Here is a 14,648-nt window from a genome sequence, read left to right as displayed (position 1 = left end):
TTTTAGGCCTAGTTGGGGAAATCGAGAAGGCGTTCATGCAGTTTCAAATTGCAAGATTTTGCACTTTGATACGTGACATTAACACACATATCAGTTGTGTTCCTCCTCAGTGGTGATTTGAGTCATAGGATGTTACTTTCTTCACCACAGTAATTAAAGCAGATAATTTTTAACAAAGGGAAGCAACGTATTTCAAATGTAGCTGAGATACACCCGCTTGGTTCGTATGTCTGTTGTGATGTTCCTATTTAGTTGGGAATCCGAACCATAATCTAGGCTGTAGTCTTGCCAAAGTGGATAGGTTGTTGTCAAGGCGCAAGTGTCCAGAATCATGTTGTGTGTTTTTTTTGAGCGGTCCTATCCTTTCCACGTCAAAACATTGCATTTGTGGTCGATAGGAGAGTGCCTGCCTACTGGTACCTTTCAAACAGATGCTTTCTACATCTTTGATCAGTGATGATGATTACGTGTGACGACAAGAAACATTTCACTAATCCGGATGATTATACCATGATGGAACCCTGGACTCACACACGTAGATTATGTGCAGGAGCTGTACAGTACAAATGCCACCGACTGTCGCATATATCATTTGCACTTGTGTCAGTTCCAGGTTTTCCCGTCAGTCTTTTATTGTCTAAATGCAAGTAGGTAGTTTTAGTTTTAGTCGCATGTTCTTTTTTGATCCTTGCTAAGAATGTTGGCAACCCTGTGTGCCTTTGCGACTGAATGTATCGCCAGATTCGTCTATTGATATCGTAATTTTATTGCAACAATCAATCGCCGATCGGGCCACCGATTCCACCATTGCATTTTGTTCTCAGTCTGACTACGGTTAAACAAAATCTGGGACTAATATGAACGGTTTCATAGCACGTTCCATTATCGCACAAACAGCACGATACAAATCATATGTATGGGGGGTCACAAAGTGCCGGTCGCTCACTCTGTTTCGTCACAATCTCACCCAGCTGCCCGACGAGATGTGTCGTCTGCGCCGAGAACGGCGCGTATATGGTGGACGCAGTTGTAGTTGTTTTGATATGTTCTGTTTCTATGGGAGTCAATCGAATGAGTGTAAACAGAAGTGTGCTGACCGAAGTTAGTGTCGGATGTCGGAGAAATATCATTCAAAGGAAATTTGTTATTCCACAGTATTTTTGAAGATATCTTAATTTCGATACAAAGATGCAACGAAGTAGACAGCGTAAGTCGATGTGACACGTTTACGGATTTCATGGGTCAAATATTTGCACTTATCTTTTGGTGTAAAAGTTGTGCTTCAATCTACATGTCACTAAAGCGCACTTTCGTGTAAATCGGAACATTGCGAGATTGCGAGACCTATTTTACGAACAAAGTTTCCTATTTTGAATATATTGAACGTTTTGAAGGTATTGTCATTGTCTAGACTAACACCACAGTACGTATGCCATTTTTTGTCATTCCACTTTATCGGGTTTTTTTTCGGCTGTTCAAGCTTAACGATAACAGGTCTACATTATATACAGTAAACATTCTACATTAATGTAGAAAATCCTGTGCAGTTGTGATTTACATCACATAGCAAGTGAACCAAAAGTGAACCAACCGTGAAGCTTTACAATAATAATTCGTCTCTGTGTGTGTTCACAGTCTTTCCTGACAGCTGCTTTCACAGTTTGAGTAGATACTTTTTTCATACTTCCATATTTGTGCATACGACTGTCTTGGAAGTAAAATAAGCCAGTACAAAAAAGAGTTTGGGTTGATAACAAAATACACAATACTATGAGAGGACAAAACCAAACAATTTTCCTTCGTATTTTAATTGCAGAAGGACCCAAGGTCATGTTCCCTGTCATGACAACACCAAAGGCAGATGGTACCAATCCTAAAAAGACCAGTACTGACAACACAGATCAAGGTGCATCTGTGGACAGACCTGAGTTCAAGAAAGGAACCAAATGGTTCAATCGTTATGAAGTGGATAGCATTCTTGGTAGTGGAACTTTTGGAGTTGTAAGTATTGAAGAAAATAGTGCTCCCAGTTAATTCACGACAGTTTTATACAGATTTTTTTTAACTGCACTGTAAGATTTTTTAGCATCCCTGTATTCAAATCGTAGCGGACAAAAGTCACTTTAGTTTGGAGGAAGTTGTAAGAAGAGAAAGAATCATACTGCAGAAATTGTTGCAGCTCACTGTTTAGATGGCTTTGATTCAGCTCACTGTTTAGATGGCTAAACAGAGAGAGCTGCAACAATTTCTGTTTTAACATAATATTCTGATGATGTTCACCGTTTTTATTTGCGTTTTCTAAAATAGCTAAATTCTTGTTTATATCATGACAGAGCACATTTGTAAAGCCATAGAGACAATTAGAAATGGCAATAAAACAAGTAACATTTGCCATCCTTTGGGGTATTATTATTATTTATTTATAAATTTTTTTTGCATATTTTTTTCTTTTTGATAGGTGGTTCGTGTCTATGACCCAATTGAGAGACGCTACAGAGCCATTAAAGCAATCAAAGATGGCAGTGAGTATGGCAAACGTAATGCCAACGCTGAAGCTGAAATCCTCTACCATATCAAGGAACATGACATTAAGAGGAATTCAAATCTGAGTAAGTACAAGGTCTTTCATTAATTACATGTGATAAACATTGCCATCACACGCAGAGCTATTTTATTCCTGGATATGGAATTACTTGCAGACAGTTCAGATAACTGCTCTGCAAATTTTTCTTATCTGACTTAAATCTTTTCTTTTAATTATTCTGTTTCAGTCATGATCAACTCAACCTTTCAGTACAGGAACATGTACTGTATTGTGACCCCTCTGTACTCCTATGACCTCTGGACAATCTTGAAGGTCACTGGACTGACTGGATTGTCACTGACTCTGGTCAGGATCTTTGGTGAGCAGGTGCTCCAGGCACTTGACTTCCTGGCCAAGTTGAAGAGGCAGGTCATTCACTGTGACATCAAGCCTGATAACATTGTGTTGGTACATCCAACTTCAACTCAGGTCAAACTGATTGACTTTGGAGTTGCTCATAGGCCGTGTATTCAGGTACGCACACAAAGATGACATCTCAGATTTATTTACATTCCAATCAGAACAAAATTTTAACCTCAGTTCAACTTCAACCCAGATTTCTTATCAGCAGGTCCACAATTGCCATTGATGACAATTGTTCTGGCCGAAACCTGCTTCATTGAAAACGCTGGGTGTGGAACTTTTCATTTGTGACTCCCCATGAAATTATTGTGCTTGAAATAGTATCTTATTGTACATACCTTTAAAACAAAATTGTACTTTGAAGGGTAGTTGGCATTACCTCCAAGTTCCAAAACATCAAGTTCAAATGTTTGCTATTTAATGTCATAATGGACCAATCAACCTTATCAATATATAGAATATTACTGGTTCCTTGCTGTGACTGGTGTTTTTTACACATTTGTATCATTGACATAATTTTTAGAATTACTGCTGTACAGACAGCTTATATGTTCATTAGTATCATTTGTATGATCCATTGTACACAGAACACTGGCTTGTACTGTCAGACCCGTTGGTACAGGTCACCTGAGGTTGTCTTAGGACACAAATATGGTACACAGATTGACATGTGGAGTCTCGGTGCTGTCTTTGTGGAGTTATTTACAGGGAAATGTATCTTTCCGGCGTCATCTCAGGTATGTCTCTATAGTATTACAGTTGACATAGAGTAAATCAGTTTAGATTGAAGTATGTCTTAGTATCTCTTACCAGAAAATGATTCATAGCTTGAACCTCATGTTGAACATCAGAATATATATATCAAAGGCAGTTTTTTTTTTCACTTTCTTTTCTGTGTTTAATCAATTTCTCAACCGATTTGTCCAACGCTTCACTGTACATTTTGTATTCTGCATCTGATGGACAATTCAAATATCAGATTTGAAAGTATTCATTGAATTGTTCATGTACATGATATTTGCTTTATATTCACCAACCATATCTTTTCTATCTGATTGTTTCATAGCATGACCTGATGAAGAGGATGATCAGAGTGTTTGGTTTGCCTCCAAGAGATATGTTGGCAAATGGACAGAGTACTCACTATTTCTTTGACAAGCTGACCAATAACAAATACCAATTCAAGGATCCTGAGAGTCAAACAAAGGTCAGTGCTACATGTACAGATACTGTCTATTATAATCCCTTTTCTCAAAGTTCAAGGTGATTTTGACTGTTTGACCCATTACAAAATGATGTAAGTATAAGATAATTGCAGATTTGAAGGGAGCGATTTAGACAGTATGTCAAAAGTATGAACCAAATTATTTGTAGAATAGATTTGATGAGCATTGTTACTGTGAGGGTCGAGTTTTAATCAATGAAATAATTAAAATTTCATGAATATTCAGATCATTTGCTGATATTTACCCAGTTTGTTTATCACCATTGGAAACAATCAGATTCCACAATCATAGCATGAAAAATTGGTAATCAAGCATCAAGAGTATAACTACTATTGACCCAGTACTATATAGTTAGACTCATTGAGCAGACAAATGCATTGGTTTCAGGTGACGCCAATGGAGCGCCCTCTAGAGCAGAGTATCCGATTATTGAGAAAGAATCGTGGACCAGGAGGTACCAGACCTCAATACAAGACAAGCAAGAAGGAGATGGCCAAGTTCATTGACCTCCTGCAGCAGTAAGTTTTTACTTTTATAAACCAGCTTTATTTCAATCAATATTTTGTGTGCCTGATTTTATTTCTAATTTGTCAGTCACTGGACATGTAGGGCTTTTATAGAACTAGAAACTCAGTGATGTAGAAAATTTCAGAGCAGACACAAATATATCAATGGAAGGATGTTCTTATAACTAGTAATTGCCAATGTTCTGAATGTGTTGTCAGTTTTATTCGTATAACAATGATATAAATCACCAAGGTCAACATAGTTTTAGCCCAGCTTTCATTGATAATGTGTTCATGTTTCAGCATTTTCCCATATTGTCTGTACATTTATACATGTTTTTTTCAAAAACAATAATCCAGCAGGCAGACATTAATACAATTTATAAGGTTTATGATGGAATTTACTTGGCAAGGAGAACTATGAGAAGTTAGATTTTTGTTTTTTTTCCCTGTGTATGCATAATTATTGAATATGTTCATCGTCCAGTACATGGTCAGGTGACACTATTGAAGTTGATTTCCCAGTTATTCTGTTAGTTTTGTAATGTGGACAACACCAATAGTGACAGCTGACTATCATTGTATTAATCAATGTAAAATATTACAAATGTCCTATTCAACTGCTACAGAATGTTCCTGTTTGATCCAAGCAAGAGAATCAGGCCAAGTGAGGCACTGCGCCATCCTTTCATTGATACTAGTGTGGATATGCAAGAGTACCTTGCTTATCACAGACGAGGTGTCTGCCTTGCCAATGTTAAACCTAGTCAACAACACGGTGAGTTATGCTTTCATTTGGTTGAGACTTCTGTACACTGTTCAAGATTTCAATCATTCATGTCAAGTTGTTCCATACCTGTACAATTTTTGCCATGATTTTATCACATGTGACAAAACTGGGCATATTTGTGACTTAGAGAAATATGAATATCATGTATTTTTGTGAAATAATGAATAAGATAAGTGGTATGTTCATATACAGAAACAAACAGATTTTCAATAAGTATGTAGCTAGAACAACAATTTTTTAAAATGCAACTATACGTACTCCACATAGAGTAATCAGAACAAGCATTTTATTTAATGAAGTGAGGATTAGGAAAGCTCATTATTCAGTTGTCATACCTTTGACAAGGTAGTATTAATGTTTACACTTACAGTTCAAAATACACCCCATCCTGCCATCCTGCGTCTCAGAGGTGAAGACCCTGCTGACAAGAAAACAGATGTGAAAAACACTGCTGTTCCATCTGGGCAAGCATGCAGTGCAGCGAGTGCTGGCATTAATTCAACTGCAGCTCAGAGTGTTGAAGGTAAATATCTGTTGTCCAGCATATCAACATTTGCTCCATGTTTTTATGACTGGTATTTATATACATGTATATAACGTTGGTTGTGCTTGCCAGGTCAAGTTGAATTGTATTTCATTTAAATCTGATTCAATGCAATTGTTTATTGGGTTTTCCTTTTACTATGCTTACTTCATTTGAGTTTGACCAAAGAAATATTTTCACATTATAGGAAAAGCTGCTGGTGAAACACTCAAGCCTAAGAAGAAGAAACAAGAGGAAAAAGTTGAACTTCCTTGGGTTGCAATTCTTGGTGATCAAGATGCCTTCTTTAAAAGAGATGCTCAAGGTATACACATTTTGATCTCTTGACTGAAAGAAAAGTAAAAACATCCATTTTAATAAATCTTTCTCGAATATTTTACTTCAACTTAGTGCACCATATCATTGTTAGGTATCAAAGTTTTGTAACATTTATTACTCCAAGGTATAATTTCAGGTAATGACACTGTTTTGTACATGGACAGATGGATCGGTGATAAACAAATGTAGTGGTCTTCCTTCTTAAACTAAACTTTTTTCTCCATGGACTGATAGAGTTTGCCAATAGCCTGGCCTGAACAAATCAATATTTATAGTGTATTTATGATGTACATTGTCTACCTCATTGAAATTTAGAACTTTGCAAAAATTCTTCACTCTGATATTACAATCCATGCCTCAGTTCTCAGAACAATCTCACATACTTTCAAACTTAAAAAGTCATGGAAAAAACCAACTATTCAAAAGACTAAAAGCACTCCATACACTTGTGGTTTAACTCCCTCTGAAATCTGTCATGTTATAGGTGCAGCAGTAATTGCACAAGGGACAGTGACTGTGGACAAGAAGAGACCAGACACTCCCATTGTGAAGATAGGCAACTTGAAGAAAAAGAAAACAACCAAATATGGACGTCGTGTACACTTTTCTTCTGTAAATCAAGGTAAAGCACATTTTTTTGAACTGCTCTTGTTATTATAATATTATGTACATTCATGGTTCTAAACCAGACACTAACATTTCAAATAATATGACAATCTCTGTCTGGAGATTTGTCATCAATTTTTTTGACTAGCAATGGTTACCTATCTATTTCATTTCTTGTGCACTGTTTTGTTATAGTGTTATTATTGTTTAATTTAGGCTGATGTCCATATTTAGTGGGTTTCCTTTCTAGCATTGTAAATAATTCTATTTTTATTCCTGCCCAGATGAGCTGAATGTACAAAATGTTATTTTATTTCAGTTGTCAAAATACATTCATCTGGTACTCCACAAGTGAAGTTTGCTTCAGGTAACAGTGTAACAGGCACTGACAAAGAATCCCTACAAAGCCAAGAAAATGTTTCTCCAGGTAAGTCATTGAAATCTTCTACTCACTCTTCACACCATAACATAAGTGATACACCATCATTGTCAAAGTAGCGATAATATTAAAGGTATGCAAAACACAATTGTAGTCAAACTCTTTGTTCATTGTTTTGAATTCTAGTCTCAAGTACAAGTGCATCAGGAAGTGTAAAGTCATCCACTTCATTGTCAAGTACTTCACCTCGCTCTATACTGAAAGTTTCCAAAGTGAAGACCAATTTGGAGGAACCAAAGCAAAATGCCTTTGCTGATAACACTGAGGGTAGGTAACTGTAGGTGTGTATTCAAAGGCAGTGAAGGATTTCTGAGTAATATGTAGGGGACAAAGTATGGCAATCTGTTTATGTACATGCAAGAATGATAACTTAAAGCATCTGTTCAAAATATAGATTTGTCATTCTCAATTTTATATCTTTCTTTTTTCAGTGTTATTCATTAATTTGTCTGAGATTATCAATATTTGTTTATTTTAATTCTCTCTCTTCTTCCTACTCAAAGATCATGATACTCAAAAGAGGATTGCTTTGCATCTGGTGGTCACACCAAGTGGTGTCTCTGACCCAGCCATGCAGACTGTCACACTGAGTGGTGTCTCTGACCCAGCCATGCAGACTGTCACACCAAATGGTGTCTCTGACCCAGCCATGCAGACTGTCACACCAAATGGTGTCTCTGACCCAGCCATGCAGACTGTCACACTGAGTGGTGTCTCTGACTCAGCCATGGAGACTGTCACACCAAATGGTGCTTCTGACCCAACCATGCAGACTCTCACACTGAGTGGTGTCTCTGACTCAGCCATGCAGACTGTCACACTGAGTGGTGTCTCTGACTCAGCCATGCAGACTGTCACACTGAGTGGTGTCTCTGACTCAGCCATGGAGACTGTCACACCAAATGGTGTCTCTGACCCAGCCATGCAGACTGTCACACCAAATGGTATCTCTGACCCAGCCATGCAGACTGTCACACCAAATTGTGTCTCTGACCCAGCCATGCAGACTGTCACACCAAATGGTGTCTCTGACCCAGCCATGCAGACTGTCACGCAAAACAGTGTCTCTGACCCAACCATGCAGACTGTCCATGAACAGACAACTGCCAAGAAATTACTGATGGCTGGCAAAGGTATATGAATTTATACATGTTTATGAAATTACATTGATTTAAATATAATTTCTGTATACTTTTTCATAAAATGGAAGGGAAGGAGAGAATATTTCATACAGCTATCATATGAGGAGAGAATTTAATTTCTTTATTTAAAAAGTATACAGTGAAATCAGTGTATTGGAGATACAGTGAAACCTGTCTAAACCAAACCCTGTCTAAACTGGAAACCTGTCTATAATGAACACCTTTTCTAGTCTCTTCCACATAGAATGCCATATTTTAGGAATCTCTATAAATCAAACATCTCTGTAAACCAACCAGTTTTCTCAGCTCCTTTGGTGTTGGGTTTAGACAGGTTTTACTGTACTTCAAATAGTTAGATTCTCATCTTGCATTCATAATCATTTATGTATCCACAGCAGATATACTCTGCTAAAGTCAAGGCCATAACACCACTCACCACTTTTGATTGACTTGATGTTTCCTTATCTTCATGTAATAAATATTTCCAATTTGTTTGTAGGTAAACGTGAGAAGTCTCTCACTAAGGAGAAACCAGTTTCTCACTTAACCTGTTTTTCTGATAAGACATTGGAAAGCACCAGTGTGAAGGAAAGAGGAAGAAAGTCTTGTATCAGCTTTGATGAAAATGTTGAAGGTAAGAATATCTTGTTCACGGGTGAATAATTTTGTCACACATTTGATATTTTTCATTCATATATCTACTTTTGCATGTTCTTTGCTTTAGAAAATGAAATTTGACATAGAATAAGCTCATAGTGTTCTAGAGCTGTCACAAGGACTTGAGACACTATTTGGTGTGACAGTCTGCATGGTTGGGTCAGAGACACCACTTGGTGTGACTTGGTGTGACAAGGACTAAAAGTATGGGCTAGATTTAGACGGTTGAGATTCTTGATCTCTAGGTGGTATATGAATGATATAGCATTGAACAAAATTTCATCTACTGATTTTTGCCTGCATTCAGTTGTATTCAGTCATAATTTGTTTTGAGAAAGTGGAGGTGCCACAACTAAAGAAAAGTGACTTGTGTTGAGGAATGAATTATGCAGAGGATGATGATAGTCATTGCTAAAGGAACATTTTGAGTGTTGAATTTATGACCTGAAATGACACAGAAGCATTGAAAATTATAACGGTCCACAACGACAGTACTTAAAGGTCTATCCTGGCTATAGATGGCTTTGTGGAAACGTGTCAGAACTTTCCCTCGTTCAGTCTTTGCTTCGTCGTCATGTTGTTTTTTGTGAGCTATATTTATAACACTTGATCAGTTGAAAAATGATCAATTTTTCAAACCTAAGTTTATGACAATGACTTTCTGTCATATATTTTTGTTGGCACATGTCTTAGCTGTCATAAAAAACTGAGTGATGGCACAGCAAAATATACATGTACACTCAACAGGTAATCAGACCTACCAATTTTCCAAACCCATCCTGAAACTTTCACTCATTTTACAGGCTTTGATGTAATTCTACATAAACATTACTGTATTTTGTGAGATATATGCATTAAAAATTGAAAGTCTATCTTACATTTTTCTGAAATGCCCTGATATCCTACATAAATTCAGCAGAAAATAGAGGCAATAAACTAATAAATGGATTTTTATCAAGCTTGATAGCGTACTATTCATTCATAAGTGTTCCTGTTGTTAAAAAATAGTTTTATTTTTCTACTATTGAGATTAAAGTGTTATCTCTCAACTCTGTTGGAACATTTTGAATAGAAAACATACAATTACCATCATCCATATGTCATCATTCCAAAGCTTTTGAGCAGCAATGGATGAACACTATTGGCCTAGGCCTCACACTGGTGCAGCCTTTGATCGCATGTGACATGTTTATTTATTTCATGGGTTAAATATTTGGACTTATCTTTTGGTTTAAAATTTGTGCTTCAGCCTACATGTTACTAAAGCGCACTTCATGTAAATCGGAACATTGCCAGGTGGCGAGACCTACTTTATGAACAAAGTTTCCTATTTGAATATTTTCCTATTGAAAGTTCTCAAGGTTTTGTCATGGTCTAACAGACCATATGGCATTTTTTGTTTTGTCATTCTTTTTTGCCTTTTTTTTTCCAACTGTTCAAGCTTAACAATAACAGGTCTACAGGACAAACAGTAAACATTCTATATCAATGTAGAAAATCCTGTGCAGTATGTGATTTTCATTACAAAACAAATTTATTGGAAAGAGAACCAAACATGACGCTTTATAATAATAATTTGTCTCTGTGTGTGTTCACAGTCTTTGCTGACAGCTGCTTTCACTGTTTGAGTAGATACTTTTTCCATAGTTCCATATTTGTACATAGATTAATGAACGACTGCATGTCTTGGAAGTAAAATAATCGCAATCATACCAATACATAATCCAATGACAGTAGGTCGGAATTCGCAAGACAATAGTTGTAAACATAGACACAAAACAGCACAGAACAGACAGTAAATAGACGGTACACAAACAAAGTCATATTCATGAAAGAAAGATATATGGACCTCTGGCCAGAAGACCAAGAAGTGATGTCAGGTGTTTCGAAAATAGTAAGCGCATCCTGCCCCACATGTGGCACCCGCCATATATCAATGTATAAGTCAGATAGGTAGTGGTCACTAACTAAGGCCCAATGTCACCGATGCCATCAGTGATCATTTGTCGAAGAGAGATATTGTATTTATCTACCTGCTTGCGATACCTGCCAAAAAAGAACAAAATCTAAAATAAATAAAATAAAATAAAATCTAAAAATTTAATCTAAAATAAATCTAAAATAAGCCAGTACAAAAAAGAGTTTGGGTTGATAACAAAATACACAATACTATGAGAGGACAAAACAAACAATTTTCCTTTGTCTTTTAATTGCAGAAGGACTCAAGGTCATGTTCCCTGTCATGACAACACCAAAGGCAGATGGCACCAATCCTAAAAAGACCAGTACTGACAACACAGATCAAGGTGCATCTCTGGACAGACCTGAGTTCAAGAAAGGAACCAAATGGTTCGATCGATATGAAGTGGATAGCATTCTTGGTAGTGGAACTTTTGGAGTTGTAAGTATTGAAAAAAATCAATGCTAATTACATGTAGCTCCCAAGTTAGTTCACAACAATGTTATGCAGATTTTATTGAACTGCACTGTACGATGTTTTCACATCCCTGTATTCAAATCTTAGCAAACAAATGTCATTTTAGTTCAAATGAAGTTGTAAGAAGAGAAAGAATCATACTGCAGAAATTGTTGCAGCTCACTGTTTAGATCGTTTTGATTCAGCTCACTGTTCTAGATGGCTTTGATGCAGCTCACTGTTTAGATGGCTTTGATGCAGCTTACTGTTTAGATGGCTTTGATGCAGCTCACTGTTCTAGATGGCTTTGATTCAGCTCACTGTTTAGATGGCTTTGATACAGCTCACTGTTTAGATGGCTTTGATGCAGCTTACTGTTCAGATGGCTTTGACGTAGCTCACTGTTTAGATGGCTTTGATACAGCTCACTGTTTAGATAGCTTTGATGCAGCTCACTGTTTAGATGGCTTTGATGCAGCTCACTGTTTAGATGGCTTTGATGCAGCTCACTGTTTAGATGGCTTTGATGCAGCTCACTGTTTAGATGGCTTTGATGCAGCTCACTGTTTAGATGGCTTTGATACAGCTCACTGTATAGATAGCTTTGATACAGCTCACTGTTTAGATGGCTTTGATGCAGCTTACTGTTTAGATGGCTTTGATGCAGCTCACTGTTCTAGATGGCTTTGATTCAGCTCACTGTTTAGATGGCTTTGATTCAGCTCACTGTATAGATGGCTTTGATGCAGCTTACTGTTCAGATGGCTTTGATGCAGCTCACTGTTTAGATGGCTTTGATTCAGCTCACTGTTTAGATGGCTTTGATGCAGCTCACTGTTTAGATGGCTTTGATGCAGCTCACTGTTTAGATGGCTTTGATTCAGCTCACTGTTTAGATGGCTTTGATTCAGCTCACTGTTTAGATGGCTTTGATGCAGCTCACTGTTTAGATGGCTTTGATGCAGCTCACTGTTTAGATGGCTTTGATTCAGCTCACTGTTTGATGGCTTTGATGTAGCTCACTGTTTAGATGGCTTTGATGCAGCTCACTGTTTAGATGGCTTTGATGCAGCTCACTGTTTAGATGGCTTTGATGCAGCTCACTGTTTAGATGGCTTTGATGCAGCTCACTGTTCTAGATGGCTTTGATGCAGCTCACTGTTAAGATGGCTTTGATACAGTTCACTGTTTAGATGGCTTTGATGCAGCTCACTGTTTAGATGGCTTTGATGCAGCTCACTGTTCTAGATGGCTTTGATGCAGCTCACTGTTTAGATGGCTTTGATTCAGTTCACTGTTTAGATGGCTTTGATGTAGCTCACTGTTTAGATGGCTTTGATGCAGCTCACTGTTTAGATGGCTTTGATGCAGCTCACTGTTTTAGATGGCTTTGATTCAGCTCACTGTTTAGATGGCTTTGATTCAGCTCACTGTTTAGATGGCTTTGAGTCAGCTCACTGTTTAGATGGCTTTGAGTCAGCTCACTGTTTAGATGGCTTTGATGCAGCTCACTGTTTAGATGGCTTTGATTCAGCTCACTGTTTAGATGGCTTTGATGTTTTAAAGTATAGCATGTCAGTCCTCTAAACAGAGAGAGCTGCAATAATTTCTATTGTAAAATGATACTCCAATGATGTTTACTGCTTTTATTTGCTTTTTCTAAAATAACTTAATTCTTGTTTATGTCATGAAAGAGCACATTTGTAAAGCCATAGAGACAATTAACAATGGCAATGAAACAAGCAACATTTGCTATCCTTTGAGGTTGTATATTATTGTTTATTTATTTTGCATATTTTTTCTTTTTGATAGGTGGTTCGTGTCTATGACCCCATTGAGAGACGCTACAAAGCCATTAAGGCAATTAAATATGGCGGTGAGGAAGGCAAATGTAATGCCAATGCTGAAGCTGAAATCCTCTACTATATTAAGGAACATGACATAAAGAAGAATTCAAATCTGAGTAAGTACAAGTTCTTTTGTTAGTTTTGTACAGGAAAACAATTGGTAGAATTTGTATCTGTAGGCTCTGAAAATTCAGAAACATCTATCTTCAAAATTCATTACGCTAAAAACTGTGTTTTTTTTATAAAAATATTGCTTTGATATTCTTTTGTTGTATTGGTTGGATGAGGTGTACGTTATTTTAAAAGATCAGATAACATACAGAAGATATATTTTTCAAATGCATCAACTTGTATGATGCAGATGGTATAAGCCTGGTATCAGTAATGACTGTTATGTATTGATGACACATAGCTTTAAGCTGCTGCAAGATCATTTGATCCATCTGATAACAGATATACCATATATCATAACATGTGATAAACATTGCCATCACACGCAGAGCTATTTTATTCCTGGATATATAATTACTTGCAGACAGCTCAGATAACTGCCCTGCAATTTTTTCTTATCTGACTTAATCTTTTCTTTTTATTTATTCTGTTTCAGTCATGATCAACTCAACCTTTCAGTACAGGAACATGTACTGTATTGTGACCCCTCTGTACTCCTATGACCTCTTGACAATCTTGAAGGTCACTGGACTGACTGGATTGTCACTGACTCTGGTCAGGATCTTTGGTGAGCAGGTGCTCCAGGCACTTGACTTCCTGGCCAAGTTGAAGAGGCAGGTCATTCACTGTGACATCAAGCCTGATAACATTGTGTTGGTACATCCAACTTCAACCCAGGTCAAACTGATTGACTTTGGAATTGCTCAAAGGCCATGTATTCAGGTAAGCACACAAAGATGACATCTCAGATTTGTTTACATTACAACCAGAACAAAGTTCACCCCAGATTTCTTATCTACACATCCACAATTGCCATTGATGACAATTGGTCTGGCAAAAGTAAAAGGCTGAAAATAAAAATTGAAAACCCTGCGTGTGGAACTTTTCATTGGTGACTCCCCATGAATTTATTGTGCTTAAAATAGTATCTTATTGTACATACCTTTAAAACAAAATTGTACTTTGAAGGGTAGTCGGCATTTCCTCCAAGTTCCAAAATATCAATTTGAAATGTTTGCTTTTAAATGTCTTTAGCTGG

The 14,648-nt window shown here is 37.1% G+C and overlaps 2 protein-coding genes across 2 annotated transcripts in view; both read left to right on the top strand.

Annotated features, from left to right (window-relative positions):
- Positions 1-1,188: 1,188 nt before the first annotated feature.
- The window catches only part of LOC139130569 (uncharacterized), a 31,822-nt gene continuing 18,362 nt past the window's right edge, over positions 1,189-14,648 (top strand). Inside the window, exons 1-8 of the mRNA XM_070696316.1 lie at positions 1,189-1,207; positions 1,817-2,001; positions 2,459-2,609; positions 2,772-3,058; positions 3,535-3,684; positions 4,014-4,154; positions 4,561-4,691; positions 5,309-5,457. Of these exons, the coding sequence (XP_070552417.1) occupies positions 1,189-1,207; positions 1,817-2,001; positions 2,459-2,609; positions 2,772-3,058; positions 3,535-3,684; positions 4,014-4,154; positions 4,561-4,691; positions 5,309-5,457 (1,213 nt within the window). The remainder of the gene's footprint in view (positions 1,208-1,816; positions 2,002-2,458; positions 2,610-2,771; positions 3,059-3,534; positions 3,685-4,013; positions 4,155-4,560; positions 4,692-5,308; positions 5,458-14,648) is intronic.
- Positions 5,824-11,902, top strand: LOC139132326 (serine-rich adhesin for platelets-like). Its single transcript, XM_070698717.1, has 9 exons — positions 5,824-5,992; positions 6,201-6,317; positions 6,816-6,953; positions 7,257-7,364; positions 7,503-7,643; positions 7,880-8,509; positions 9,018-9,152; positions 11,392-11,576; positions 11,798-11,902. The coding sequence occupies exons 1-9, from the start codon at positions 5,824-5,826 to the stop codon at positions 11,900-11,902; spliced, it is 1,728 nt and encodes a 575-aa protein (XP_070554818.1).

Source organism: Ptychodera flava, chromosome 4 (assembly GCF_041260155.1).
Source record: "Ptychodera flava strain L36383 chromosome 4, AS_Pfla_20210202, whole genome shotgun sequence".
NCBI classification, from domain to species: Eukaryota; Metazoa; Hemichordata; class Enteropneusta; family Ptychoderidae; genus Ptychodera; species Ptychodera flava.
Note: the sequence above shows the minus strand (reverse complement) of the source record. Positions and strands in the feature narration are given on the sequence as shown.

What these genes read in the sequence shown, in the direction of transcription:
- LOC139132326 (XM_070698717.1), top strand. Translation starts at nt 5,824, where the DNA reads ATGTTTACACTTACAGTTCAAAATACACCCCATCCTGCCATCCTGCGT. An exon ending in TGCAGCTCAGAGTGTTGAAG is followed by an intron (nt 5,993 to 6,200) that starts GTAAATATCTGT and finishes TTCACATTATAG; the next exon opens with GAAAAGCTGCTGGTGAAACA. An exon ending in GTAGTGGAACTTTTGGAGTT is followed by an intron (nt 11,577 to 11,797) that starts GTAAGTATTGAA and finishes GTTTTGATTCAG; the next exon opens with CTCACTGTTCTAGATGGCTT.